The sequence below is a fragment of the Mesoplodon mirus genome (assembly GCF_964341445.2).
Source record: "Mesoplodon mirus genome assembly, chromosome: 19".
Classification (NCBI taxonomy): Eukaryota; Metazoa; Chordata; class Mammalia; order Artiodactyla; family Ziphiidae; genus Mesoplodon; species Mesoplodon mirus.
The window spans coordinates 58,193,088-58,218,903 of NC_138995.1; the positions used below are offsets into that span (position 1 = coordinate 58,193,088).

Below are 25,816 nucleotides of genomic sequence, written 5' to 3' on the forward strand. Positions count from 1 at the left end.
GAGTCCGGCCCCCAAGCCTTTCCTCACTCTGACCCGGGAGTTTCAACCCCCGGCTTTCTCTTACATCAGGACTTTTGGCGCTGGCCAGCCTCCTACTCCGCGGGCAGCAAGGTCAAAACTCCCTTTCCCTAAGGACCAAGAATAAAGCGCAGATCTTTTTGCTTTACCTCCTCCAGCTTAATTTACTCTCCCCTACGGGCCTTTTTAATTAACGTGCTGGTGAAGCCGACCTGCAATACTTTTCCCAGGAGACCCTGGCTACAGGCTCCTGCTGCAAAGCCTGCCGGGAGTTTTAGTCCCTCAGGTCCAGGCCACGCGTGGGAATGCGTGGGACTGGGTGGGGCGGGGGGACGGGGTCCTGGTGTGATAGGACTCATAAAGGGCCGAAAATAAATGTAACGATACCTTCCTCCTTCTGGCTGCAGAGCGCTTTTATGGGAACCTGTGCGGTGGTTTGGCACATTGGTAAGTGGTCTTGATGTCTAGAGTTGGGGGGCGAAACTGGAATTTGGGAGACTGAGTTTTGGGTGGGAGAGCCCTAGTCAGGGAAGCCCAAGTGGAAATGTGGGAGATCATGAAGGGATGGTGGGGGCCTCCACGGGGTCGCCCCGACCTGCCTTGCACCCATACCCCAGCTCCGCACCCCCAGTCACTAACAGCTCAATCCCAGTGCAGAAGCTGGCTTCGGAGGCCAGGAACACAGCGGCAGCCCCCACCTCCGCTGGCTGGCCCATACGGCCCAGGGGCTGGGGAGAGACAAGGGGAAAAGAAGGGTCAAGAGGAGCCACCACCTGACCGCCACCCCCATGCCACCTGGCCCTGGCTCCCACTCCTACCTGGGCCAGCGTGCCCTCTCGGATTGTGACTGTGGGGTCAGGCGTTGAGGCTGCCAGCTCTTCCCACAGTGGGGTCCAGATGTTTCCTGGGGAGATGCTGGGGTGAGGCAGGAGAGGGGGTCAGGGAAGTCTGCCGCAAACACTGCCTCTTGGGCTCACTCCCAGTCTTCCCAGCTCCCCCAGGAGGCTCTCAGCCTACGTGGAGCTGCTCACCAGTTGGCACGGACACCATATTGACTCTCATCCAGGGCCAAGGCTTTGGTCATGGCTGTTACTGCCCCCTGCAGAAGACGGGGCATGGAGAAAGTTCAGACCAGAGAAGATGAGGTTCCTTTTGTCCTCTCCTCCCAACCAGGGGGCATCAAGCAGGGGCATCAGAAGAGGGAAGTCACGCTCTCCCTGCAGGTTTCATTGGGCTGCACCAGGCTCTGTCTCTTAGGAGACCCTTGATGTATAACAACATGTCACAGGTGGACCTCAGGGCTGAGGTTCCTGAAGGAAGGGGCAGGGTACTTCGGTGGTGTACCTTGGTGGCCACATAGGGAACCGCCTGGGACTGGCCAATTGCCCCGACCAGGCTGGAGATGTTGATGACATTCCCCTGGCTCTTGCGCAGGTGGGGGAGGGCGAGCTGGGGAGACAGAAAGCAGAGTAAGCCACCCAAGCCCCTGGATCTCCCCCTGCCCTGTTGAAATGCATCCTGATGACCATCTCCCGGGTATGCTCACTAGTTTATCTGGGTACCTGTAGGGACAGCAGCCAGGGTTCTGGGTGCACCTTCTCTGGTTTGCCCCAGGGTCTCTGGGTCTCATCCCTTAAGGAGTCTCTCCTTGTCTGGAAGGGATTTTTCTGACTCTTCTACTGCCTGCCTCTCTCTGTCTCTGCCTCCCCTTTCTGTGTCCTTGTCCCCCTCTCTCAGGGTCCCTGTGTCTCTCTCTAGGCCTTTGTATATTACTCAAAACTCCTGTCCATAACAAGATAGGAAAATGCAAGAGAGACCAAGATAGCTGCATATTTTACAAAAATGGGAGGAATCTCTTTTATCCGTGGAGGGGAAGATGGTTTCTCTGAGTTTTAGGGAAAGCTCTGTGGTCAGAATGTGACATGGGAAGACTTCATGAAATGTACTCCCTATTCTGCCAACAGAATTGGCAACTCCTGGCCATCCGGAAGTCCCTAAACTAACTCTCAACTCTCTCTCTCTCTCCCTTTCCTTCTCTCTCCCTCCCAGTCGGTCTCTCTGTTCTTCCATTACACATGACCTTGAATAAACTCAAATTCTATCCCTCCCCTTGCTTGCCTTGGGCAAGGACTGTTCCTGCCATGAAAGATTAATGGGCACAAGCTGGGTCACCCAAGGGATACTCAGAATGGGAAGCTAAATTAGCTCTCTCTCTCCGGTTCACCCCACCAGCTCTTTCTAACCTCCACTCCCTCAAAAACGGCCTCCACCCTGTCCTCAGTGCTGTATCTTCAAACACTCCCCGAGTTCCAACCTCAGGGCCTTTGCATTTGCTGTTCCCTCTGCCCAGAATGTTTCTCCTGACACAGCATGTGACTCACTCCTAGGGTGACCAACTTTTCCCAGTTTGCCCAGGACTGAAGGTTTTCTGGGGACATGGGACATTCATTCCACAGTTTCAGGGCTAAAGTGGAACAATACTATCCCCTCAGCAACTTCAAATCCTGTTCAAATGTCATCTTCTCAGTGAGGATTCCCTGACTGTTCTATTTAAAACTGCAACCTGCCTACCCCTGGGTCCCCAGCCCTCTTCCTGATTCCTTTTCCCTGTGTCACACACCTCCTTCTGACATGCCATATATTTTTTTTTACTTGCTTATTTGCTTATTCTGTGTCTCTCCCACCAGAATGCAAAAACCTATGAGGGACGATTGAAATTTCTTATTTTGATTCATCCCCCATACTAAGGTGTCTGGCACATAGTAGGTGTTCAATAAATATCTTTGTCATCAATGAATGAGTTTATTGAGGATCTATTATGCACCTGCCCCTGTTCTCAGCTTTGTTTTTTTTTTTTTTAATAAATTTATTTATTTATTTATTTCTGGCAGCGCTGGGTCTTCGTTGCTGCGCGTGGGCTTTCTCTAGTCACGGTGAGCGGGCGCTACTTTGCATTGCAGTGCTCGGGCTTCTCATTGCGGTGGCTTCTCTTGTTGCGGAGCACGGGCTCTAGGCGCACGAGCTTCAGTAGTGTAGCACGTGGGCTCAGTAGTTGTGGCTCACGGGCTCTAGAGCGCAGGCTCAGTAGTTGTGGTGCACGGGCTTAGTTGCTCTGCGGCATGTGGGATCTTCCCGGACCAGGGCTCCAACCGTGTCCCCTGCATTGGCAGGCGGATTCTTAACCACTGCCCCAGCAGGGAAGTCCTGTTCTCAGCTCTTTACACAGATTAGCTCATTTAATCCTCACGACAACCCTAAAATGAGGTCTAGTCGACAGCGCCTTCCTCCAGGTGAGGAGACTGAGGAGCGAAAGGGTGACTGATGCTCAGAGGGTCACGTGATCGGTCACGAGCCAGTATTTATGGCTTGGCTATCTGAGACCAAAACCCATAAGCAAATAAAAACTTCTGACAACTTGGGACTTCCCTGGCGGTCCAGTGGTTAAGACTCCACTATGCAGGGGGTACAGGTTTGATCCCTGCTCGGGGAGCTGAAATCCCACGTGCCTGGCAGCCAAAAAACCAAAACATGAAACAGAAGCAATATTGTAACAAATTCAATAAAGACTTTAAAAATGGTCCACATAAAAAAAAAAATCTTAAAAAAAAAAAAAAAGAGGGCTTCCCTGGTAGCGCAGCGGTTGAGAGTCCGCCTGCCGATGCAGGGGACACAGGTTCATGCCCCGATCCGGGAAGATCCCACATGCCGCGGAGCAGCTGGGCCTGTGAGCCATGGCCGCTGAGCCTGCACATCCGGAGCCAACGGGAGAGGCCACAACAGTGAGAGGCCCGCGTACCACAAAAAAAAAAAAAAAGAAAGAAAAAAAAGAAACTTCTGACAACTCTAAATGTTCTCCCTGTCTCCCCTCACTCTCACCAGCCTTCAAACCCTGCCTCCCCAGGCCCTGCCCTGGCCATATTTCTCTCCTTAATCCTCATCCCTCCCTGCCCAGCTGTTTAATTCCCTCCCCTCCCCCAACCTGCAAAGGTGAGGTCCATGGGGGCTGAGACGGGTTTATTCACCACCCTTATCTCAGCACTGGGCACACACTAGCATTCAATAAATATTTGTCCCACGCGCCCTGTGGCCCCTTTCCAACCCTAACCCAGGCATTCCTTGGCAGGCATCCTCCCCCACTCCTCCTGCCAAGGTCGCCTGTACCTCTGTGTAGCTGCATCAAGGACCTGCTGGTAAGAGACCTGCTGACTCTCCCTGTCCCTCCTTCCCTTCCTCCCTTCAGGCGCCCGATTTGAAACAGCCTGGCTTGCTCAGAGAACTCCTGCAGGCTCTCCCTGGCCTGACTCCAGGTCTCCTAAATGTTCAGGTTCCTGGGTCTGCTTCTCGCTCTCTGCGCCCTGCCGTGGAAACACCCCCACTTTGCTGGGTTTCCGCCAGCATCTCCTAAATCTCCCTTGGAGCCCCCTTCTGGAGCTCCTGACCTGGCCCCCTCGGGCATTTTCATCTCCGTGTCTCGAGTGCAAAACTTACCCCATTGTCTCCCCCTAAAATCTGCCCCTCTTCCTGGTTCCCAGCCTCTGACATGGGGCTCGCTCCCACGCAGTTTCTCAAGCAGGAGACCCGGGAGATCTGGGGGTCTTCCGGAGCCTCCCTCACCCTCAGTTCCTCATCAGACCCATCACCAAGGAGCTCTTGAATCTCTACAATTCCCTCCACCTCGTTAATTCATTTCACAAACATTTCGTGAGGACCTATTATGTGCCAGGTACTGGGGTAAATGCTGGGGATACTGCAGGAAACAAGACCCGGAGAGATTTCTGCCCCCGTGGAGCCCAAGTTCCATGGGGAGGCAGCAAGAAACAGATCCAAGTGCACTATGGAATGTTCTAGAGTGTAATTAGGGATATGAAACAAGAAGGAGAGCAGGAGGAGGGGGAATGGGAGTGTTGGGCTGGGTGCAGTTTCAAACAGGGTGCCCAAGGGAGGGCTTTGGGAAGGTGAGATTTGAGCTTCTTTTTTTTTTTTTTTTTTTTTGCGATACGCGGGCCTCTCACTGTTGTGGCCTCTCCCGTTGCGGAGCACAGGCTCCGGATGCGCAGGCTCTGCGGCCATGGCTCACGGGCCCAGCCGCTCCGTGGCATGTGGGATCTCCCGGACCGGGGCACGAACCCACGTCCCCTGCATCGGCAGGCGGACTCTCAACCACTGCGCCACCAGGGAAGCCCCTGAGCTTCTTTTTTTCATTCTTTTTTGGGGGGCCTCTCCTCACAGTTTGCGGGATCTTAGTTCCTGGACCAGGGATTGAACCTGTCCATGCCCCCTGCAGTGGAAGCGTGGAGTCTTAACCACTGGACTGCCAGGGAAGTCCCAGATTTGAGCATTTTGAGTCCAGGTGTGAGCTGTAGGCATTTCTTAGAGAAAACCATGCTGGGCAGAGGGAACAGCGAGTGCAAAGGTCCTGAGGCAGAACCAGGCTGGGTGTGTTTGGCAGCCAGGAGGCCACTGCGGTGGGAAGTGAGATCAGACGAGCAACAGGGGCCAGAGTGTGTGAGGCCCTGAAGGCCATCTCTTCTCACGTGCACAAGTACGATCATCTCCTGATACGAATTCTCACCCCACTTTGCCCACAGGTTTGTTCCTCATACAAGAGACAGAATGATCTGTTACTACTAATGATCTGTTATCTGTTAGTATTAATGGGCTCACATCACTTCCTTGCTCAGGTATCTTCTATGGCTTCCTATTGCTCTTGAGGTCAAGACCAGATGCCTCAGCATGGCCATCCAAGCCTGATATATCTGCCCCCCAATGCCTTCCTGTACCACCCCCTTCACTCACTGCACTCAGCACCTTGAGAGCTCCTAACTCTCTCCCATGGCCAGGCCTCTGCACAGGCTGTTCTCTGCCAGGAACACCTGCATCTCCGTGTAGCTCCATCAAGGACCCACTGGACTCTTAATGGCCTGACTCCCTCCCTTTGCCCCACCTCTCCCCTAGTTAATGTCATTCATGTTTCACTTCCTCCAAAAAGCCTACCCTGACCCCCAGAACAAACCAGCACCAGAACACACTCACCCATATAAACTCGTCTCTTGTTTATTTAGTAACACTCGGCTGCCCCATGACTATAAACTCCACAAGGGCAAAGACCACGTGGTGTATCCCCAGCACCTACGAATGCTTGGTCAGTCTTTGATGACTAAATAGATGAACGAATGGATAGGTCTCTAAGAACCAATCCAGCTCTGAGAGTCTACAATGGACACTCCTGTGCTCAAACATCTTCTGTGATCCCTACTGACAAGATCTCTTTTCCTTAACTATATAAATATCCCTAATTCCTCTGTTGTTTTCTCTAGCCTAGGGAATGGCTAACTTTAGCTTGTGTCAGAATCCACCAGGGAGGCCAAAGACCCAGAGATTCTGATTCAGGAGGCCTGGGGTCCCAGAATCAACACTTACAGAGCTTTCAAGGGAGATTGGTGGTGGTGATGATGATGATGGTGATGAAGGTAATGATGATAATGATGGGAGGATGATGGCAATGATGGTGAAGATGGTAATATGATGATTTAATAATGATGACAAAGATGGCAGTGATGGTTATAATGATGATGATGGTGAAGATGGTAATGATGGTGGTAAATGATGACGATGATGATGATGGCAGTCATGGTCGTGATGGGAATGATGGGGATGATGGTTATAATGATGATGATGGTGATGATGGCGATGATGGTGATGATGGTGGTAATGGCAATTATGGTCATGATGATGGTGGTAAATATTGATGATGATAATGGTGATGGTAGTGATGGTGGTGATGGTTACAGTGATGATGATGGCAATGATGGTGAAGATGGTGATGATGATGGTTTCATAATGATGACAATGATGGTGATGGGAATCATGGTGGTGATGATGATGGTGGTGATGGTTATAATGATGACAATGGCGATAATGGCAGCAACTTATACATGTTGACAAAGTTCTTTACAACAGGCACTGGGATAGAGGCAGGAAGAAGCAGACAAAAGTCTCTGCCCTCTGGAAAACCAAATGCAATCGGCAGACTTTGGAGCTTGGTGTGAACAAACCAACTCTAATAAGACATTTGGCAACAACTAGGTGAATTTAAATAGGGCTTGGGTATTAAATGGTATTAAGAAATTACTGTTAATTTTCTTAGGAGATCTAATAGTAATTTGGTCATGTAAAAAAGTCTTAATTTTAATTATTAACATGAAGTTAAATGTTTTTTTTTTTTGGTCACCCCACACTGCTTGCAGGATCTTAGTTCCCAGAGCAGGGATTGAACCCAGGCCCTTGGCAGTGAACGCACAGAGTCCTAACCACTGGACCACCAGGGAAGACCCCCAAATGTTTTTTTTTTCTTTTTTTTTTCTTTTTTTTTGTTACGCGGGCCTCTCACTGCTGTGGCCTCTCCCGTTGCAGAGCACAGGCTCCGGACGCGCAGGCTCAGCAGCCATGGCTCACGGGCCCAGCCATTCCGCGGCATGTGGGATCTTCCCAGACCGGGGCACGAACCCGTGTCCCCTGCATCGGCAGGTGGACTCTCAACCACTGTGCCACCAGGGAAGCCCCCAAATGTATTTTTAAGTTAAAACAATATTTGGCTCTCCCTTGCCTCTTAGATGGGGGGATAACTGAGGTGCATGTTTCTCGCTGAATCCCAGAGTGCCCCCAGGGGATGGTGCCCCACCTGGTGGCAACTTGCTTGGTGACGCCCTTCATCAGCTGCCTGGCAACTACTCCCCAGGCTGAAGGAAGCGATTCCTGGGATCGCCTTCCATCCATCCTGCCTTTCAATCCCCACCTGGACTCTGCTTCTGGGAGAACCCCGACTAACACAGGTGTAGCCACGGTACCGTGATAAGAATTCTAATAATCTGAATAAGAAAGTCTCTAGATTAGCTAAGATCATGATATCAATGTTAATGTTACTATGATGGTGTAAGAGAATGTTCTAGTTTTTAGGAAATACCCTCCAAAGCACTGAAGGGTAAATAGACATCATGCTTGCAACTTACTCTCAAATAGAGAGATAGAATAAAGCAAATTTGGTAAAATGTTAACAACGGAGTCTGCATATACAGGACTCCTCTGTATTATCCGGGCAATAAGTCTTAAATTATGTCAAAATAAAAATAAATAAACGTTCTAATCCATTGGTAGTATTTATGAAGTTCTTACTAATGAAATTATATGATGTCCGGGTAGGGGATGGCAGGAGGCAATGGATAGAACAAGCTTAACAAAATGCTTATAATTGCTAAAGGCAGATGGAGATGGAGGTTCTCCTGTTCTTAAAATACACCCAGGTGGTTTCTGCCCCTGCGCCTTTGCACACTCTTTTGGCAAGTGAAACACCCTGTGTCCTACTTCTCTACTTCCTTCCCTCCCATTCAAGGTTCAGCTCAAACTTCACCTTTTCCCTTCTACTTCTCCCAGGATTCATTTGCCCAATATGTATCTCAGAGACTGCAAACTGAGTGAGGTAGATTGGCCGCAAGAAACAGAGTGGGGCAAGGTTTGCGATAAACAATAATACCTTGCAGACAGTAACCTCTGTGCCAGGTATGTTCTAAGGGCTTTGTGGGTATTTAATTTAATCTCATTCAATTCTCAGGACAATGCTGTGAATCACTACCACTATTAGCCTCCTTCTACAGATGAGAAAACCTAGGTGCAGAGAGACTGAGAATCTTGCCTGATGTTACAAGTAGGAAGTGACAGAGAACCCAGGCAGGTGGACCCCAGATCTAGACCCTCATGTGAGGCTTCTGCACCAGCCACTCACAGGTAACAGAGTCAGGAGGCCAAGGAGGGAGAGGTGGGGAATGGGGTACGGTGGGGAGCCAGGCCACTTTTAGCAGACTGTTGCCCTTGCCATGGGTCCAGTTGGCCAACTTTTCAAGAGAAACCAGAAATCCAGTTGTTTGTGAGAAATTTCTCTCTTTTTAAAAATGCTGGCAATTAATGAGGGAGGGAGAGAAAGAAAAAAAAAACCACACACACGGGAAGCCCCTGGTGGTCCAGTGGTTAAGGATCCGTGCTTCCAATGCAAGGAGCTCAGGTTCGGTCCGTGGTGGGGCAGCTAAGATCTCACATGCCACCGGCACAGCCAAGGAAGGGAAAAACAAATACACACACGCACATACGCTTTACGGGCTGTGGTGTGTGCGTGCCTTATTGTACGGAGGTGCCAATATTATTATTATTATTATAATAATTATTATTATTATTTTGGCCGCGTACCACTGACTTGCGGGATCTTAGTTCCCAGACCAGGGATTGAACCCGTGCCCTCCGCAGTGAAAGTGCGCAGTCCTAACCACTGGACCGCCAGGGAATTCCCAGGAGGTGCCAATCTTAGAAGGTGAACAGAAACTGGGGACAGGAGCCAGGGTTGATTGGTTGAGAGACAGATTATCCAACTGCCTGGGGATATTTCACCTGGATCTCGGATGAGATCTGGGGAAGCACCTGAGCTTCACACAGGTGACCCCTGACCCACTCTGTGCCCCTCTCCCCTCTGTTTACATTCGCTTTCCTGAGCTCCTCTAGCCTCAAGCTGGTGCACTCCAAACTGATGTCTCCAGGCCTCAACCTTTGCCCTAGACCCACACGCAGATGTCTGGTGGGCATCTCTCACTCGACAGCCCCCCACCCCGCCTGCTCCTCCCCAGGCTTCCCCAGGGCAGCAGATGGCAACGCCTTCCTGCCCGTTGCCGGGGATTGGGGTTGGGGGAAACAAACAAGCAAACAAAAACCCCACCCACTCCTTTCTTTCTCAAGTCTGCCGCCACATCTAGTCTATAAGGAAATCTTAACAAGTCTACCTTTAAAATGCATCCAGGGATTTTCCTGGTGGTCCAGTGGTTAAGAATTCGCCTTCCAATGCAGGGAATTCGAGTTCGATCCCTGATCAGGGAACTAAGATCCCACATGCCACAGGGCAACTAAGCCCGCGTGCCACAAGTAGAGAGCCCTAACACCACAACTACTGAGACTGTGCGCTCTGGAGTTCCAGCACCACAACTAGAGAGAAGCCCGCAAGCAGCCATGAAGAGCCCTCTCGCTGCGACAAAGATCCCGTGAGCCGCAACTAAGACGTGAGGCAGCCAAATAAAAATAAATAAATAAATAAACAGAAAAACTTATGGAAAAAATGTATGCAGAATCAGACCATTTCTCACCAAATCCACAGCCACCAGCCTGGTGGGATCCAACATCACCTCCTCTGGCCTGGACCATCCCATCGTCACCTCCTCACTGGCTTCCTGGCCTCTGCCCTTGCCCCCCACTTTGTTCCCCACCCGGCCACCAGATCCCACTTACGGCAGTTCGAGTTCCTCTGCTCCGAACACTCTATGGCTCCCAGCTCAGACAGTGTCAAAGCCAAGTCCTCTCCGCGGTTTACAAGACCCAGCATGATCTGCCCTCAACTTCCAGCCTCTCCCTGCTTCGTCTGCTTCAGTCACGCTGCCTTCCTCGCTGTCCCTCCTACACGCCAAGCACTCCCACCCCAGGACCTTTGCACTGGCTGTTCCTCTGCTGGACCACAATTGCCCACATACCTCCTTGGGGTCTTGACTCAAATGTCACCTCTTAGAGAAGCCTTCTGACCACCCACCCTGTCTAAAAGAGCACACAGATACACACTTAAAAAACAAAAAAAAAAACTTTATCTAGTAAAGATCATACTGAATTATTTTATTTATGGGTGAAATAATGATATCTGAGATTTGCTTTCGAATACTCCAGAAAAGGTAAAGAAAAGAAAAAGTGAGCAGTCAACAAGAAGCAAGAATGACAGAATGGGGGCTTCCCTGGTGGCGCAGTGGTTAAGAATCCGCCTGCCAATGCAGGGGACACAAGTTTGATCCCTGGTCTGGGAAGATCCCACATGCCGCGGAGCAACTAAGCCTGTGCGCCACAACTACTGAGCCCACACGTTCTAGGGCCCATGCTCCGCAACAAAGAGAAGCCACCGCAATGAGGAGCCCACATACTGCAACAAAGAGTAGCCCCTGCTCGCCACAACTGGAGAAAGCCGCGCGCGGCAATGAAGACCCAACACAGCCAAAAATAAATAAATAAATAAACTATTTAAAAAAAGTATTCTAATGGGGAATTCCCTGGTGGTCTAGTGGTTAGGACTCTGTGCTTCCACTGCAGGAAGCACGGGTTCGATCCCTGGTCAGGGAACAAAGATCCTACAAGTCCCACGGCACAGCAAAAAAAAAAAAAAAAAAAAAAAAAGTATTATGATGATAAATTAAATAAATAAATAAAAAGTACTTTGATGAAAATAAGTTATCATAGAGAACGAATATGTACATGTACATATAGGTGCCATATGAGCAAGAGTAGTCAGGAAAGGCCTTTCTGAAGAGATGGTATTTGAACTGAGATAGTAAGTAGGAGGCGATTTGGGGAAGATTCAGAGGAAAGGCGCAGAGGTAGAAGGAGATACTCTTTTTTTTTTTTTTTTTGTTACGCAGGCCTCTCACTGCTGTGGCCTCTCCCGTTGCGGAGCACAGGCTCCGGACGCGCAGGCTCAGCGGCCATGGCTCACGGGCCCAGCCTCTCTGTGGCATGTGGGATCTTCCCAGATCGGGGCACGAACCCGTGTCGCCTGCATCAGCAGGTGGACTCTCAACCACTGCGCCACCAGGGAAGCCTGAAGGAGATACTCTTTGCTCCTAATAGCTATTCACTGGGTAGCAAAGCTGTGACTGTCTATTACTGATTCCTTGTCCTAACTCCTTTCTTCAGATCCTTAACATCCCCCACCACTACCACCACACCACTTTGGAAGGTTCTGGAAGGTTCCTAAGAAGACTGGGCTATGTAGCAACACAGGTAGCTTTGGCCAGATGTAGGGATCTGCATGCATTTCTTTTCTACAAAAATGGAGTCCTTCTGGAATAAGATCAAAGCAAGGCACAGAAAACTTTTGGCTCTGAGACCAAGTGGGTCTGACACTCTCACTGTCAGGCGGCTGCTCACCTTGGTCACGGTGTACGTCCCCAGCAGGTTCAGCTCCAACAGCTGCCGGAAGCCCTGGGCAGAGGTCTCCTCGGGCCACTGCGGAGGTGGATCTAAGGGTGGGGGTGGAAGAGAGGGAGAGGAGAGGATGAGGGAACCATGAAGACAGGAGAGCAGGGAAGGGAAATAGGCGTGCGGGGTGCAGGGGGGAGGAGTGGCAGACAAGAGGGTCAAGGGTCCCAAAAAGGAAAGGAGGCTGCATAGTGGTTACTAAAAAGTCTCAAAACTGGATTAAGAAGATGTGGTTTGTATGTACACTTGGAATATTAGCCTTAAAAGAAAGAATGGGGGCTTCCCTGGTGGCGCAGTGGTTGAGAGTCCGCCTGCTGATGCAGGGGACGTGGGTTCGTGCTCCGGTCTGGGAAGATCCCACATGCCGCGGAGCGGTTGGGCCCGTGAGCCATGGCCGCTAAGCCTGCGCGTCCGGAGCCTGTGCTCCGCAACGGGAGAGGCCACAACAGTGAGAGGCCCGCGTACCGCAAAAAAAAAAAAAAAAAAAAGAACAATGAAATATTGCCATTTGCAGCAACATGGATGAACCTAGAGAATATTATGCTTAGTGAAATAAGTCAGAGAAAGACAAAAACTGTATGATATCACTTATATGTGGAATCTAACAAATAATACAAGTAAATATATATGCAAAATGGAAACAGACTCAGATATAGAAAACAAACTTGTGGTTACCAAAGGGGAGAAGGAAGGAGAGAGGGACAAATTAGGAGTATATAAACTACTATGTATAAAGTAGATAAGCAACAAGGATATATGGTATAGCACAGGGAATTATAGCCACTATCTTGAAATAACCTATAATGGAATATAATCTGCAAAAATACTGAATCACTATGGTGTACACCTGAAGCTAACATAAGACTATAAATTAACTATACTTCAATTAAAAAATATTAAAAGAAGCAGGGACTTCTCTGGTGGTGCAGTGGATAACACTCTGCACTCCCAATGCAGGGGGCCTACATTTGATCCCCGGTCAGGGAACTAGGTCCCACACGCATGCCGCAACTAAGAGTTTGCATGCCGCAACTAAGGAGCTGGCAAGCCGCAACTAAAGGAGCCCTGGAGCCGCAGCTAAGACCTGGTGCAACCAAATAAATAAACAAATATTTAAAAAATTAAAAGGAGCAGCAAAAGAGAAAACAAAAAACCAGTCTCAGGGCCAGAAGGCCTGGGTTCAAATCTTAGCTCTGACACTTCTTGGCTGTGTGACTTTAGGCAAGTCACTTTGCCCCTCTGTGCCTGTTTCCTCATCTGCAGAATGAGGATAACACTTTGTTCTCAGGCTTAGAAATTTCACAAGTCAATATTTCTGCCTGACACTTAGTACTATAAATGTGTTTGTTAAATAAATAGAAAGAGGGGACTTGCCTGGTGGTCCAGTGGTTAAGACTCTGCACTCCCAATGCAGGGGGCCTGGCTTCGATCCCTGGTCAGGGAACTAGATCCTGTAAGCCACAACTAAAAGATCCCACGTGTCGCAACTAAGACCCGGCGCAGCCAAATAAATAAATATTTTTTTAAAAATAGAAAGAACTGGGTGGATGGAAGAGGGACAGACAAATCAACATTCAGAAGAAAAGAAGCAGGAAAGATAGGAGTAAGAACAGGAAAAAAAAATAGAAACTGGAAAAATGGACCCTGAACCTTCCAAAGGCTTTAAGAGTCAAAGTGGATGAAGGGACGGAGAGATGGGAAACAAGACCATGGAAAGTTAATGAAATATTGGATTATTCCTCCTGGAGACCCAGGGCTTATGGCCTTGCTTCCTTCAGAGAACGGTTCAAACATCTTCAGAGACTCCACCCCAGATCCTCTGTACAAAACAGCCCCTGCCATTCTCTAAGCCCTCAATCAGATTTATTTTTCTTCATAGCCTTTATCACTACCAGACATGCTAATATATACAATAAATTATCCTTATTCGAGGCAGCTATAGTCCACAAAGTCACAGCGAACACTGAATTAGTGACTATTGACCCACTGCTCCTAGGGGAAATACATATATATAATATTACATTATAACATATACATGCTATTAACTGAAAGTTTGTGTCCCCCCGCCAAATTCCATATGTTAAAATCCTAACCTCCAATGTGATGGTATTTGTAGGTGGGGTTCTGTGGGAGTTAAGTCATGAGGATGGCTCCCTCTTTTTTTTTTTTCGGTACGCAGGCCTCTCACTGCTGTGGCCTCTCCCATTGCAGAGCACAGGCTCCGGACACGCAGGCTCAGTGGCCATGGCTCACGGGCCCAGCCGCTCCGTGGCATGTGGGATCTTCCCGGACCGGGGCACGAACCCACGTCCCCTGCATCGGCAGGCGGACTCTCAACCACTGCGCCACCAGGGAAGCCTGATGGCTCCCTCTTGAATGGGATTAGTGCCCTTATAACAGAGACCCCCGTGAGGTCCTTCCTTCCTTCCACCATGTGAGGCCCCAGCAAGCAGGCCCTCACCAGACACCAAATCTGCTTCTGACTTGATCTTGGACTTTCCAGCCTCTAGAACTGTGAGAAATAAATGTTTGTTGTTTAAGCCACCCAGTCCATGGTATTTCTGTTATAGCAGCATGAACAGACTAAGACAGGACATATATGTGTATGTATATATGTACATATGTATATAGTTATATGGCTATCTAACATAAATATTGTAATCTTAAGTCCTAAAAACAACCCATACTGGCAGACTCTATTTTATTTATTTTGCAAATACGGAAGTGTTAAGTGACTTGCCTGAGGCTGCCCTACTCACAGATGCCAGAGCGGGGATTCAAACCCATCCAGCTGGCCTCAGAGGGAGCTCCTTACAGACACTGCCCTCTCCCATCTCCACCTCTGGGCATCTCTCTGTTTGAAAGCTAAACCCAGAGGGCAGAGCATCACCATGTTTGACCTTAGCTGGGAACATGTGCTACGGGCAACTCAAATTTTTGCCTCTCTGCGCATGTCCGTGAATACCGGGAAAGCACAGTGAGTACTGATTCTGGGGTTACAACCCACCCTGCAAGGAGGTGAGTTTGCAAATAGGAATCAGCAAATAATGAGGATTAACTGTATCTGTCTTTTCTGATCTATTTTCTTACTCTACAATGTGAATCCCATGAGGACAGGAATGCTTGGTCAGTTTTGTTCACTGCTAAATCCCCAGTCCCTAGGACAGAATGTGGGGCATAGTATATGCTCAATAAATATCTGTTGAAAGGATCAAGGACACAGAGAGAAAGCATGCACTAGTATCTGCCGTCTCTAAATTCTGACAACAGAGAAGGGAAGTGCAGCCCAGAGAGGGTAAGTCAATTGCTCAAAGTTGCCCAGCCAATAAGAGAGGCTTCTTTCTACCAGAGCCTTGCTGTGTGACCCCAGTCCAATCAGTTCACCTTTCTGAGCCTCGGTTTACCAATGTGAGGCATTCTTATGAATGGTAAGCATGAAGCTGATGGCAATTTCCCTTCAAAGCCTCCACACCAAGCCCTATAGACCATGTGTAGAGAGTACATCATCTCAGTCATCAGTCTCTTCATAAGTAAGAAACTGAGGCTACAAGATGGCAGCTATTTGCCCAAGACAGTTCCGGTAATGATGAGGCTGAGCAGTTACACTATTCAATACCCACAACCACCCTATAATGATGACAAGGATGGTGATTTTCATTTTAGAGATGTAGAAACGGATGCTCAAAAGGGCTAAGGGCACAGGCCTGGGGGCACACAGCAGGGATGGAACAGAGCCAGCATTGGGGTGGGAAGCCAGGAGGTGGGTTGACACCAGTGGAGAACAGCCCTCAGGACTCATGACTCACGGTAGCCAGCGCTGTTGACTACACAATCCAGGCGGCCGAAACGGTGGATGGTCTCAGAAATGAGGGTCTGGGGAGAAAGATATCTTGTGAGTGAGCAGTGACCAGACCTTTTGGAGCCGACGGTCCAAAAGCGAGGTGGGGACAGGAGTCACAGCTGAGGGGCCAGAGACCAGAGGGCTGGTGACATTCACACTGTGGTCACTACTCCAGAGACCTGGGGCTGGGGTGCGGGGGCAGATGTCAGAGATACTGGCTAAAGAGAAGGACTAGAAACCCTGAGGAAAGAGAAAAACTCTTACAGAAAGAGACCCACTGTGGGGAATTTATTTGTCCCAATCCACATGACAGGTGTGACAAGAGCCTTGAAGGAGTGGGAGATAAAGGAGAATCTTCCTAGGAGACACAGGACCTGGCCGGCAGAGTTAGGGAAAACCTTGAAATGATACTGAGCTGAAACCTCTGGGGCGGGTACAAGTTAGCCAGAAGGGGGAAAAGCAGAGGGAACAGCATGTGCAAAAGCCTGGGGCGGAGTGGAGAAACAATTGGAGATACCGGGGGTAGGGACAGAAAATACGCTCACCCTCACATCTTCCCCCTGAGTCACATCACAGAGCAGAAAGACAGTGCCAGGAAGCTCCCGCTCCAGCGCCCGACCCCCGGACTCTGCAGGAAGAGAAGGGCTGGGGGTCTGGACTCTTGGGTCTGAGGGAGGAAGGGTCTGGGGGCCTGGACTCCTCCTGGAGGGGTGGGGGTGAGGACTGAGGGACCCTCACTCACCATCTTTGTCACAGATAACCACTTGGGCACCGCTTTCCACTGGGGATGGGAAGAGAACTGGTTACCCCAGCACAGGCCTTTGCGAAGCCCTCTGCTGCCCTCTAGTGGCCACCTGAAGCGGGGCCGTCTCCCACTATGCTCCCCTCGTGACCCCAAAGTCTCATGATAATCCCCTAGGACAAAGGGCAGAAGTTTTGACACATATTCTCCTTGGCTGCTCCAGGTGCTTGCTGGAGCTCCTGAGCCTCCATCCCTGGGTTCCAGAGTAAACCCTAAATCTGTAAGAGGCATGTTCCCCCAAACCACCCGTTTTGTAGCTATTACTGAGACCCGCCGAAAGGGAGTCAATGGCGTTTGGAAATCCGCCGAAATCTCAGGCCCCAGGCTACCACTGCCTATCTTTTCATTAACTTTGCAAATAGGATTTTATAAGATAAGAATCTAGATTCCAGTACAGAAGACACTTCTTTCCACACCCATTAATTAGCCCCCCAGGGTCCCTCCTCTCCCAGACTCCCAATATTCAGAGCCAGCCAGACCCCACTCACCGAAGGCTCGAACGATCCCGGCTCCGATGCCGCGCCCGCCCCCGGTCACGACGACCACCTTCCCAGCATAGCGCGTTCCCGTTGCCATTCTGCGTGAAACTCTCTCCCTCTGTTACTCACTCCAGGCTTCTATCCACCTCAAAGTCCGGTGAGGTCGTGGTGTCGAACGGTAAATAGGGGCTGGATCCTGGAAGCCCGGCCCTGGGGGGCGTTGCCAGGAAAGCCAGAAGCCTGGAAGGTTGGTCCCAGCCGCGTCCTCCCTCAGACCCAGAGGTCCGGATCCCCAAACCCCTCCTCCCTCAAACCCAGGATTCCTGGCGTCTGGCCCCCTCTGCCCGCGGACCCAAAACTCCAGGTCCCTAGTCTTCTCTTCTTTCAGATCCAGGAATCCGGGTCCCCAACCCCCTCCTCCCTCAGAACCAGTAATCTGGACCCCGAACTTCCTCCTTCTTCAGACCTACAAGTCCGAGGTCCTTGTCCCCTCCTCCCTCGGGGCCCAGAAGCCCATTTCTCCGGCTCTACCCTTCAGAGACACCAGTGTAACAACCTCAAACAGACAGAAAGTTCTTGACTAAAAGTTCAAAGTTTTAATCCAAATCTGGACAAGTGTTGGGAAACCCAAACTTTGGCCATAGAAACCCCTCCCCTTCTAGGCCACCTGAGGGGACCAGATCACGCCCCCAGGTTCCCGGAGAGGCTCCAGATCTCCGGGAGGTACCTCCAGACCACGCTCTCACTCTCTGATTGGTTGCTACGTTTAGGCGGGTCAGAAGCTGGACTGCAGCAGAGTGACTCGAAGAGGCCACGCCCCCTCGTCTTGGATTAGGGCGGGAGGGGCGATCCCGGAATCCCACGTCGCCTCCCAGGAGGCGGGGCCTGCGCCGCGCCCACTACCTCTGCGGGAGAACCCCGAGGAGCGGGAATTGGCAGCTGGAGGAGATCTTGGGGGGGAAGACACCTGGGGCGGGGAATCTGACGGAGGCGGCGGGGCAGGGGGAAGAGGGTCTCTTCGAGACTCCAAATTTCCACCTGGAGAGGACGAATGGGGTATGAGAATGGCAAACTCTGGGACCCAGAAGTCCAGACTCCCCCAGGCCATTCCTCTCAGACCTAGGAGTCCGACCTCCCAGCTCCCTCCTCTCCCAGACCCAGAATTCCTGGATCCTGGGCCCCTCCTTCCTGGGATCTAGAACTCCCAAGCCCTGTCCAGTTCTCTCCTCATAAAGATAAAGGATTCCTCAGACCCCTACCCATCAGCACCTACGATTCCAGGCCTCCGACTCCCTCTTCCCTAAAACCCAGTAGCCCAAAGTCCCCAGCCCATTCTCACCTGTCATCATTCGGTGCCACTGCGACGCCTCAGTGGCCAGGGCTTGAGAGAGGCTGAGAACTCGCTCCCGGTGCCCTTCGGATGTCGGCAAATAAGGGGTGGTGTTCCTTGGACTAGAAAGAAAGAGATTTGGGGAACTTGTATAATTAGCCAGTACAGTAAGGACCACAGTGCCCCGCGTGTCCTTCTGGGAATTGTAGTCCCTAGCACGTGTCTCTAAAGGATTTTAAACTGGGCGCGACCTCTTTTTAAAAGCCCGCGTGCGTTGTGGGATTTGTAGTCCGGTTGCCGGAAATTTTCTCAGATTTCCTGACGGAGGGGCGGAGTTTGATATCGACCAAGGAACTGCAGTTCTCACTGCGAACTAGAGCTTTCTGATTCCTCAGGAACTCAAGCGTCTCTAAAAGATTCTGCGATCTGTACTTTAGTACTCACGAATACTCAGGAGACATTAATAGCAATGCTACTCTCCTCCCCTTTGCTGATTTCCCTGCTCCTTGCCCCGATCTCCAATTCCTTACCTGCTCCAGGACCCCGAGCTTCTAAGCCATTTCTGGGCTCCTGGGTGTCCCAAGACAGGCTGCAAAGGAATTGGGGCATTAGAATTCCTCATCTGGAAGTCCTCATGATCTCATTTTGAGGGTGAAGGGGCTCAGAAAGGGGATAAAACTGCCCCAAAGACACTGCCAATTTTTAACTTTACCTGAGCTCCTGCAAAACAAGGAGAGTTCGGAAAATCACTGCCTGCCCCCCCCCCACCAGCCCTTTTGCATTCTGGTAAAAGGCTTACTGCAAAGAACCCCTCTTCTCCATATGACTTAGATAAGGCTAGTGAAGTAAAATTGCTACTTTAAGGCAGGACAAGAAAAATTAAACATAAAATTCTCTCTGTGTGCTTGAGTCTCCTCCCTCCCTCCCTAATGTGCAGCGTGCATCTGCATTACACATTAACCAGAGCTCCTCAGAGAAGGCAGTGCCTGCTCTATCGTAAAGATCATTTTTCCCCCTTTCTTCCGACACTACTAATGTAACTTTTTGAAAGAACAGTATTCTTTCCCAACTCTGTAGGAGATCATGGTGACTTGCTGCTGGCTTTGTATGTTCTTCCCTAGACTATGTATCCTTGGTGAACTTTTTATGTGAAAATATCAGTATGTCATTTTTTAAAGTTATTATTATTTTTTACATTTATTTATTTTATTTATCTTATTTTTTTTTTTGGCTGCATTGGGTCTTTGCTGCTGCACTGGGCTTTTCTCCGGTTGGGGTGAGCAGGGGCCGCTCCTGTTACGGTGCGCGGGCCTCTCACTGCTATGGCCTCTCCTGCTGCGGAGCATGGGTTCTAGGTGTGTGGGCTTCAGTGGCACGCGGGCTCAGTAGCTGTGGCACGTGGGCTCTAGAGCGCAGGCTCAGTAGCTGTGGCGCACAGGCCTAGTTGCTCCAAGGCATGCGGGATCCTCCCAGACCAGGCCTCAAACCTGTGTCCCCTGCACTGGCAGGTGGATTCCCAACCACTGCGCCACCAGGGAAGCCCATCAGTATGTCATTTTGATGTACGATCCTTTGTCTGGAAAATGGATGTGAGTGTGCCTTTTGACTTCTAACACATGGAACAGTTCTCAGAGCTTTCTGAGAGTCTGTCTCCCAGGTTATAATCCTGTTTGGCTCAAATAAAATTCCCTTTTTTTCTTGTTAACTTGTTTTTAATAGAATTTTCGTCGACAAGATTCACAGATGACCCCCCGCTCCACCCCGTTTACCTGTGACAAGGCCAGAAACAGACCCTCCAAATTCACATTCCTTTTGTCATAAACGATTAGCTGAACTCTTTGTCCCCCCCAAACTAGCTAGACATAGAGATAAATGTTTAGTGTTCAGCTGACTTGAGATGCTCCCTGTTTACAAAAACAATCCCAACTGTAAAATCACCCCACTTGTCTAATTCCTTCCTAGAAAAGTCTAAGATGAAACCATCCATGGGGAACTCCCTGGCGGTCCAGTGGTTAGGACTCCGCACTCTCACTGCAGAGGGCCTGGGTTCAATCCCTGGCAGGGAAACTAAAACCCCACAAGCCACTGCGCAATGGCGTGGCCAAAAAAACCCAAAAACAAACAAAAAAAACCCAAAACAACCAACCAAACAAACAAACAAAAAATACCGTCCTGCCCGGACCACTCTGATCTTTGGATCTGGAGTCCTCTCCCCAACACCATAACATGAATAAAATCTATTTCCTTACTTGATCAATTTTTCTTCTTTTCTTTTTTTGCCTTTGACAACACATAGTAACTGAAAAGGAAAATTGGGCTTCCAATCCAGACCCATGACCCCCACCCCCTCCCTGAGGAGGGAGAACGCTGGTGAGGTGGAGGTGTTGTCTCTGGCCCACCCTGTCTTCCACCGATAAGGGAGCCAGGATGCTGATTTCAGCACAGGTACAGCGGGGTAAAATCTGGAAACCTGTTCTGGGTATGGAGGAAGGAAACATCCCCATTTTACAGAGAGGAAAACTGAGGCTCCAACTAGAAACTAAGAACCCACTGCTGCTTCACCGCCCCACCCGTTTCCCTCACTTTTTGTTCTGCGTCAGGCTGGCGTCCGGCTGGGGACAGTGTCCTCCCCAGAGTGAGGAGCCGAGGGGAGGCTGGGCGAGGGAGAGGTCGTCCATACTCCCGGTGTCTGCGCATTCTCTCCAATTGCTCCTGAGCACTCATCCGGGGCCGCGCCAGGGGGACCTGGGGAGATGAGAAACACTGCAATACTCCAATCTTGGCCTCCGTTTTCTCTCTTCCCTGAAACTCTCAGCCCGCTGCCTTGCCCTTCCCAATAAGTTCACCCCCGATCTCGAGGGCTACTTCTACACTCGGAGCACAGGCTGTCCCTCTGCTGCTCAAGTGCTTCCATGGCCCCCAAGTGCTTTCAGGACAAAGGCACTGGAGGCCCCTTGTGGCCTGGTCCCTACCCACCTCTCCAGCCTCAACTCCATCAGCTGCCCTGTTCAAACCCGAAGCCCCAGACTGACAAACACCCACACTTCCCTGGACAGATCAAGTGTCTTTGCAGTGGTAGTCAGGACTCCGGGTTGCTTGTGATTAAAAAAAAAAAACAAGAAAAACCTCTGAATCAGCTTTGAAAACATTAAAAGGAAGAATGAGATTTATTGTGTAACTAGATCGTCAGGAGGATCATTTTGGGTTCGTCTGAGGGAGGACTTTACAAGCTCTCTCTCGCCCTCAAAACCAGAGGGAAGAGACACACAGGGAGACTGTCATGTGCCAATTGCAGTTATGCTGCCACAAGCCAAGGAACTTTACCAGAAGCTACCAGAAATATGGTTCTGATGACACTTTGATCATGATCACTTACTTACAGCCTTAAGAACTTAAAATGCAACAGGACGGAGATAAATCAAAGGGGAACTTGAACTTGAACATTTGAAACACTCGCAGCCTATGTGTATTGCAAGGAAGTTTGTTCTGAAGAGAACACCAAGGGTGTGTCCGGAAAACCATTTGCTGAGACATTTGGCATGTGATGATATGTGGATCCAGTAAACCAACTCAGCAGAAAAGCTGCCAAGTCAAACTGAAGGGGACAGAGATGGGACAAAATGAAGGAAGGCTGTCAGACACCTGGGATGCTACAGGCAGGAAAGTGGCCAATAGAGCTGCAAACGTGTTACCCTTCCAGAAAGGGGGAAATTTGGACACAGACATACACCTAGGGAAAACTCCACGTGACAACTGAAGTTATGATGCCACAAGCCAAGGAACGGATCCGTTCCTAGCTCCTTCAGAAGGAGCATGGCCCAGGACCTCCCTGATGGCCCAATGGTTAAGGCTCCAAGCTTCCACTGCAGGGGGCGCGGGTTGGATCCCTGGTCGGAGAACTAAGATCCCACGTGCCGTGCAGCGCAGCCAAATAAATTAATTAATTAAATTTTTTTTAGAAAGGAGCATGGCCCTGACAACACCTTGATTTCAGACTTCTAGCCTACAGAACTGTAAGACAGTAAATTTATTGTTTAAGCAAAAAACGAAGGGGATGGGAGTGGGGAGAGAACTCTCCACTGCCGTCTCCAACTAGAACATTCTAGGCTGACAGCTTAGATCTGTTGCTATTGTCGGACCAATCACTGCAATTTACTCTACGTGACTCTGATTTGGTCGATCCTGAGTCACATGCCCACCTGTTAGATACATCATGGTCCCTGTAAATTGACCCTATGTCATTTATTTCTTCATGGCAGGCCAAACCACTGACCCGAAAGCCTGCTAGGGCCAAACTGAAACTTTTACACGTCGCTTATTTCAAAGATAGCTCAAGTAGACGGATATTTTTAGCCATTTAGAGCCTGCCTGCTTTGAATATTCCGTGAAGTTGTACCCAGCATCTGCTAGCCATAGGTAAGATCAACCTGTAGCTATAAAAGCCCCCAGTACCGGGCTTCCCTGGTGGCGCAGTGGTTGAGAGTCCGCCTGCCGATGCAGGGGACACGGGTTCGTGCCCTGGTCCGATCCCACATGCCGCGGAGCGGCTGGGCCCGTGAGCCATGGCCGCTGAGCCTGCGCGTTCGGAGCCTGTGCTCCGCAACGGGAGAGGCCACAACAGTGAGAGGCCCGCGTACCGCAAAAAAAAAAAAAAAAAAAAGCCCCCAACAAGGGAATTCCCTGGCGGTTCAGTGGTTTTAAGGGCTCCGCGCTTCCACTGCAGGGGGCAGGGGGTTTCATCCCTGGTCGGGGAGCTAAGATCCCGCATGCCTCGCGGCGGGGCCAAAACAAACAAACAAAAAAAGCCCCCAACAGGCTGCTGCCCTTAGGAGCTCTCTGACCCAGAGATTCCCCTCTGTGCGGCTAAGCACATCACCTAGACGCTTAAGTCCCTTCTCTAATCTCCTCTCCAGGGAGTTCCCTTGTCCTGCCCACCTCTTCCTGGGCAGCGGCCCCCAAGCAGTAACCACTGGAGGGTCTCATGCTGTGAGGGACTTTTCCCACTAAAGCTCTGTGTGCTACTGCCACCTAGTGGTCATATTTTCCTTGATCGGCTCTGAAATACCTAGAACCTTATACACCACACCTGGATGCTGGCCGCGGTACGGCTGAGGGGAGGAGCCATTCCCAAGATCAAGTGTTATTCGGCGCAGCTCCAACAATCCATGTCCTTTATACACACCACTAAGAATAAAGTTCCTCTCCTCCTAAGAAAGAACAGATTGATTACTTGGTTTCCACGGATAATAAGGAAGCACCAAAAATGCTTCTAAACCTATTCGAGGGGCTGTCCCTGGCTGTCCGTCGGTTAATACTCCGCGCTTCCACTGCAGGGGGCACAGGTTTCGTCCCCGGTCGGGGAGCTAAGATCCCGCATGCCGCGTAGCACTGCCAAGGAGGGGCGAAAAAACAACACCACCTATTCGAACAAGCAATCGTAACTGGCATCGCCGGAACCGCGCTCCTGAAAGCCAACCAATCAACGATGGCCCCGCGTTTCTGAAAATCAGCCAATCAACAACAGACACAAAGCTTCCGCATCTTAAGGTCGAACAACTCCTAAACCCGAAAGTCCACCGGTTTCCGAGCTTTACTCCATATGACATCTGCTCTCCGCTTTGCTCAGAGCGACTGTATCTTACAAGAGGTCTGTCTTGCTTAAGCAAGTAATAAATTCAGCTTTGTTTCCGATACAGAGCTGCAGCTTCTTTATCCCCTCCGTACCTTTGCGTACACAGCCTGTTCCCTGTTTGGAGTACTGTTTCCTGCATGGCCAAACTTTTTTCATTCATCCAGACTCACCTTACCTAACCTTTAAAAGGCTTCCCAATGCTCTGAGTCCCCCTATGAAATGGCTCAGCTCTGTCGGATGTGTATAAGGATTGCATTCATGCCTCTCCCCCATCAGACTCCAGCATCAGGACTAATTCATGGCAGGGTGCCCCCAACACCTTCCACAGGGGCTGGTCCCTAGAAGACCAGTATGATGAGCAAATAAGGGAATTCGTGATTTCTTCCTGCACTGGCCAAAGTTTAGGGAGAAGGGGAGAGATAGCAACTGCTCTTGACACTCTACTTGGATTAGTCATCTGCTGATGGCTTAGTGGGCATCGGAGTGGTCCTGCCAAGTCCATCAGCCATACTTTTCCTGCAGGACCCCTTTGCCAGTTTCAGGATGGGGGAAGCCACAGAAAAATAGGGGTTGTGATGCAGAGATTCACTACATGGCAAACTCAGAAGAGTAGGTCCTTGAAAACAGAGACTGGTCTGGGGACCTCGCCTTGTAGAGCCTGGCAGTCAAGAAGGGTCTGAAGAATTCGTGGACCTGAATTGAACAACCCTGCAGTTGGCAGATGGCATTCCAGAGGTCAGAGCTCTGTGCTCCCAAGTGACCATGTGCGGTTGTATGGGTTGCTCACTGCCCAAGGGCTAAGCCCTCCACTGACCATGCCAGGTTCCATCCACGCAGAAGGGGGAGCCTGACTCTAATTCACAAAAAGGCATTCTGTAGGCTAGCAGAAGCCCTAGCTTCCTAAATCCCCACCTCAGTCTGGACATTTGCACTAGCTGCTTCCCTGCTTTGCCAGGGATAAATTCTAATTCAATCTTCAAGGTCTGTCTGCCTCCAGGAAGCCATCCTCAACATGCCCAGGCTGCCTGGGAGCTGTCCCCTGAAGGCCCCCAGCGCCTCGTGCTTTCCCCATCTCAGCACACGCCTCCGCCTGTTCTGATAGTGCTTGTGTCTGCGGTTCCTGATGCCTGGGATCTGGCCTGATTCAGTTCAGGAACCCCAGTGGCTGGACAAACCCCAGTCCACAAGAGGCCAAGGACCACCCCAGCACCAATGAGAACGGCAAACTTGTTGGCTCCACCTTCAAAGTCAGTTCCCCAAATTTCTTATCTGTCATTTCCAAAAACAATCTGAAACTGACATTTGTTTTTCTAAATCGGTGCCAATATGCACCCAGTGTTCGTGCTGTGAGGCATCGCCTCAGTCAGGCCCATCGGGCTTCTGTCGTCAACTGCAATTTTCTTGCTTTGTGTTTTGTTTTGTTACTTATGACTTCTAGTTTAATTGCTCTCTGAAGGCGTCAAAAAGAGCCAAAGATCGCCCCAAAGAGAGTGAAAAGAAACAGAAGCATCTGTCACTTCCAAGAGCTCAGAAAGTAGAATCACGTCAGGAACAGGACTGTGGAGCCTCTACAGGGACATCTCACTAAATAGGACCCTCAAGGTGTGATGTGACATAAACAGAAAGACACGTTGCAGAAGTTTTACTGGGACAGTGACACCAGGAACTG

General features: G+C 50.2%; 2 protein-coding genes across 13 annotated transcripts in view; both read right to left on the reverse strand.

The window, feature by feature from the left end:
- Positions 1-22: 22 nt before the first annotated feature.
- On the reverse strand, positions 23-17,646 carry HSD17B14 (hydroxysteroid 17-beta dehydrogenase 14). The gene is made up of 9 exons (XM_082608327.1): positions 17,195-17,646; positions 16,647-16,685; positions 16,450-16,532; positions 15,870-15,936; positions 12,013-12,104; positions 1,363-1,467; positions 1,050-1,117; positions 837-933; positions 23-746 (listed from the first exon to the last, which is right to left on the reverse strand). Exons 1-9 carry the CDS (start codon positions 17,280-17,282, stop codon positions 573-575), a joined length of 813 nt encoding a protein of 270 aa, XP_082464453.1. The 5' UTR covers positions 17,283-17,646; the 3' UTR covers positions 23-572.
- Positions 17,647-17,798: 152 nt separating this feature from the next.
- PLEKHA4 (pleckstrin homology domain containing A4) overlaps positions 17,799-25,816 on the reverse strand; it is a 30,876-nt gene continuing 22,858 nt past the window's right edge. For 7 of the 12 annotated variants that reach the window (XM_082608312.1, XM_082608322.1, XM_082608320.1 and 4 more), the window contains 4 exons: positions 21,099-21,260; positions 19,046-19,104; positions 18,525-18,637; positions 17,801-18,223 (listed from right to left, as the gene is read on the reverse strand). In XM_082608312.1, coding sequence (XP_082464438.1) covers positions 17,961-18,223; positions 18,525-18,637; positions 19,046-19,104; positions 21,099-21,260 — 597 coding nt within the window. In that variant the 3' untranslated portion in view covers positions 17,801-17,960. Of the gene's footprint in view, positions 18,224-18,524; positions 18,638-19,045; positions 19,105-20,093; positions 20,991-21,098; positions 21,261-25,816 lie in introns of those variants that run through there. The other 5 variants (XM_082608315.1, XM_082608314.1, XM_082608319.1 and 2 more) reach the window with 4 other exon arrangements.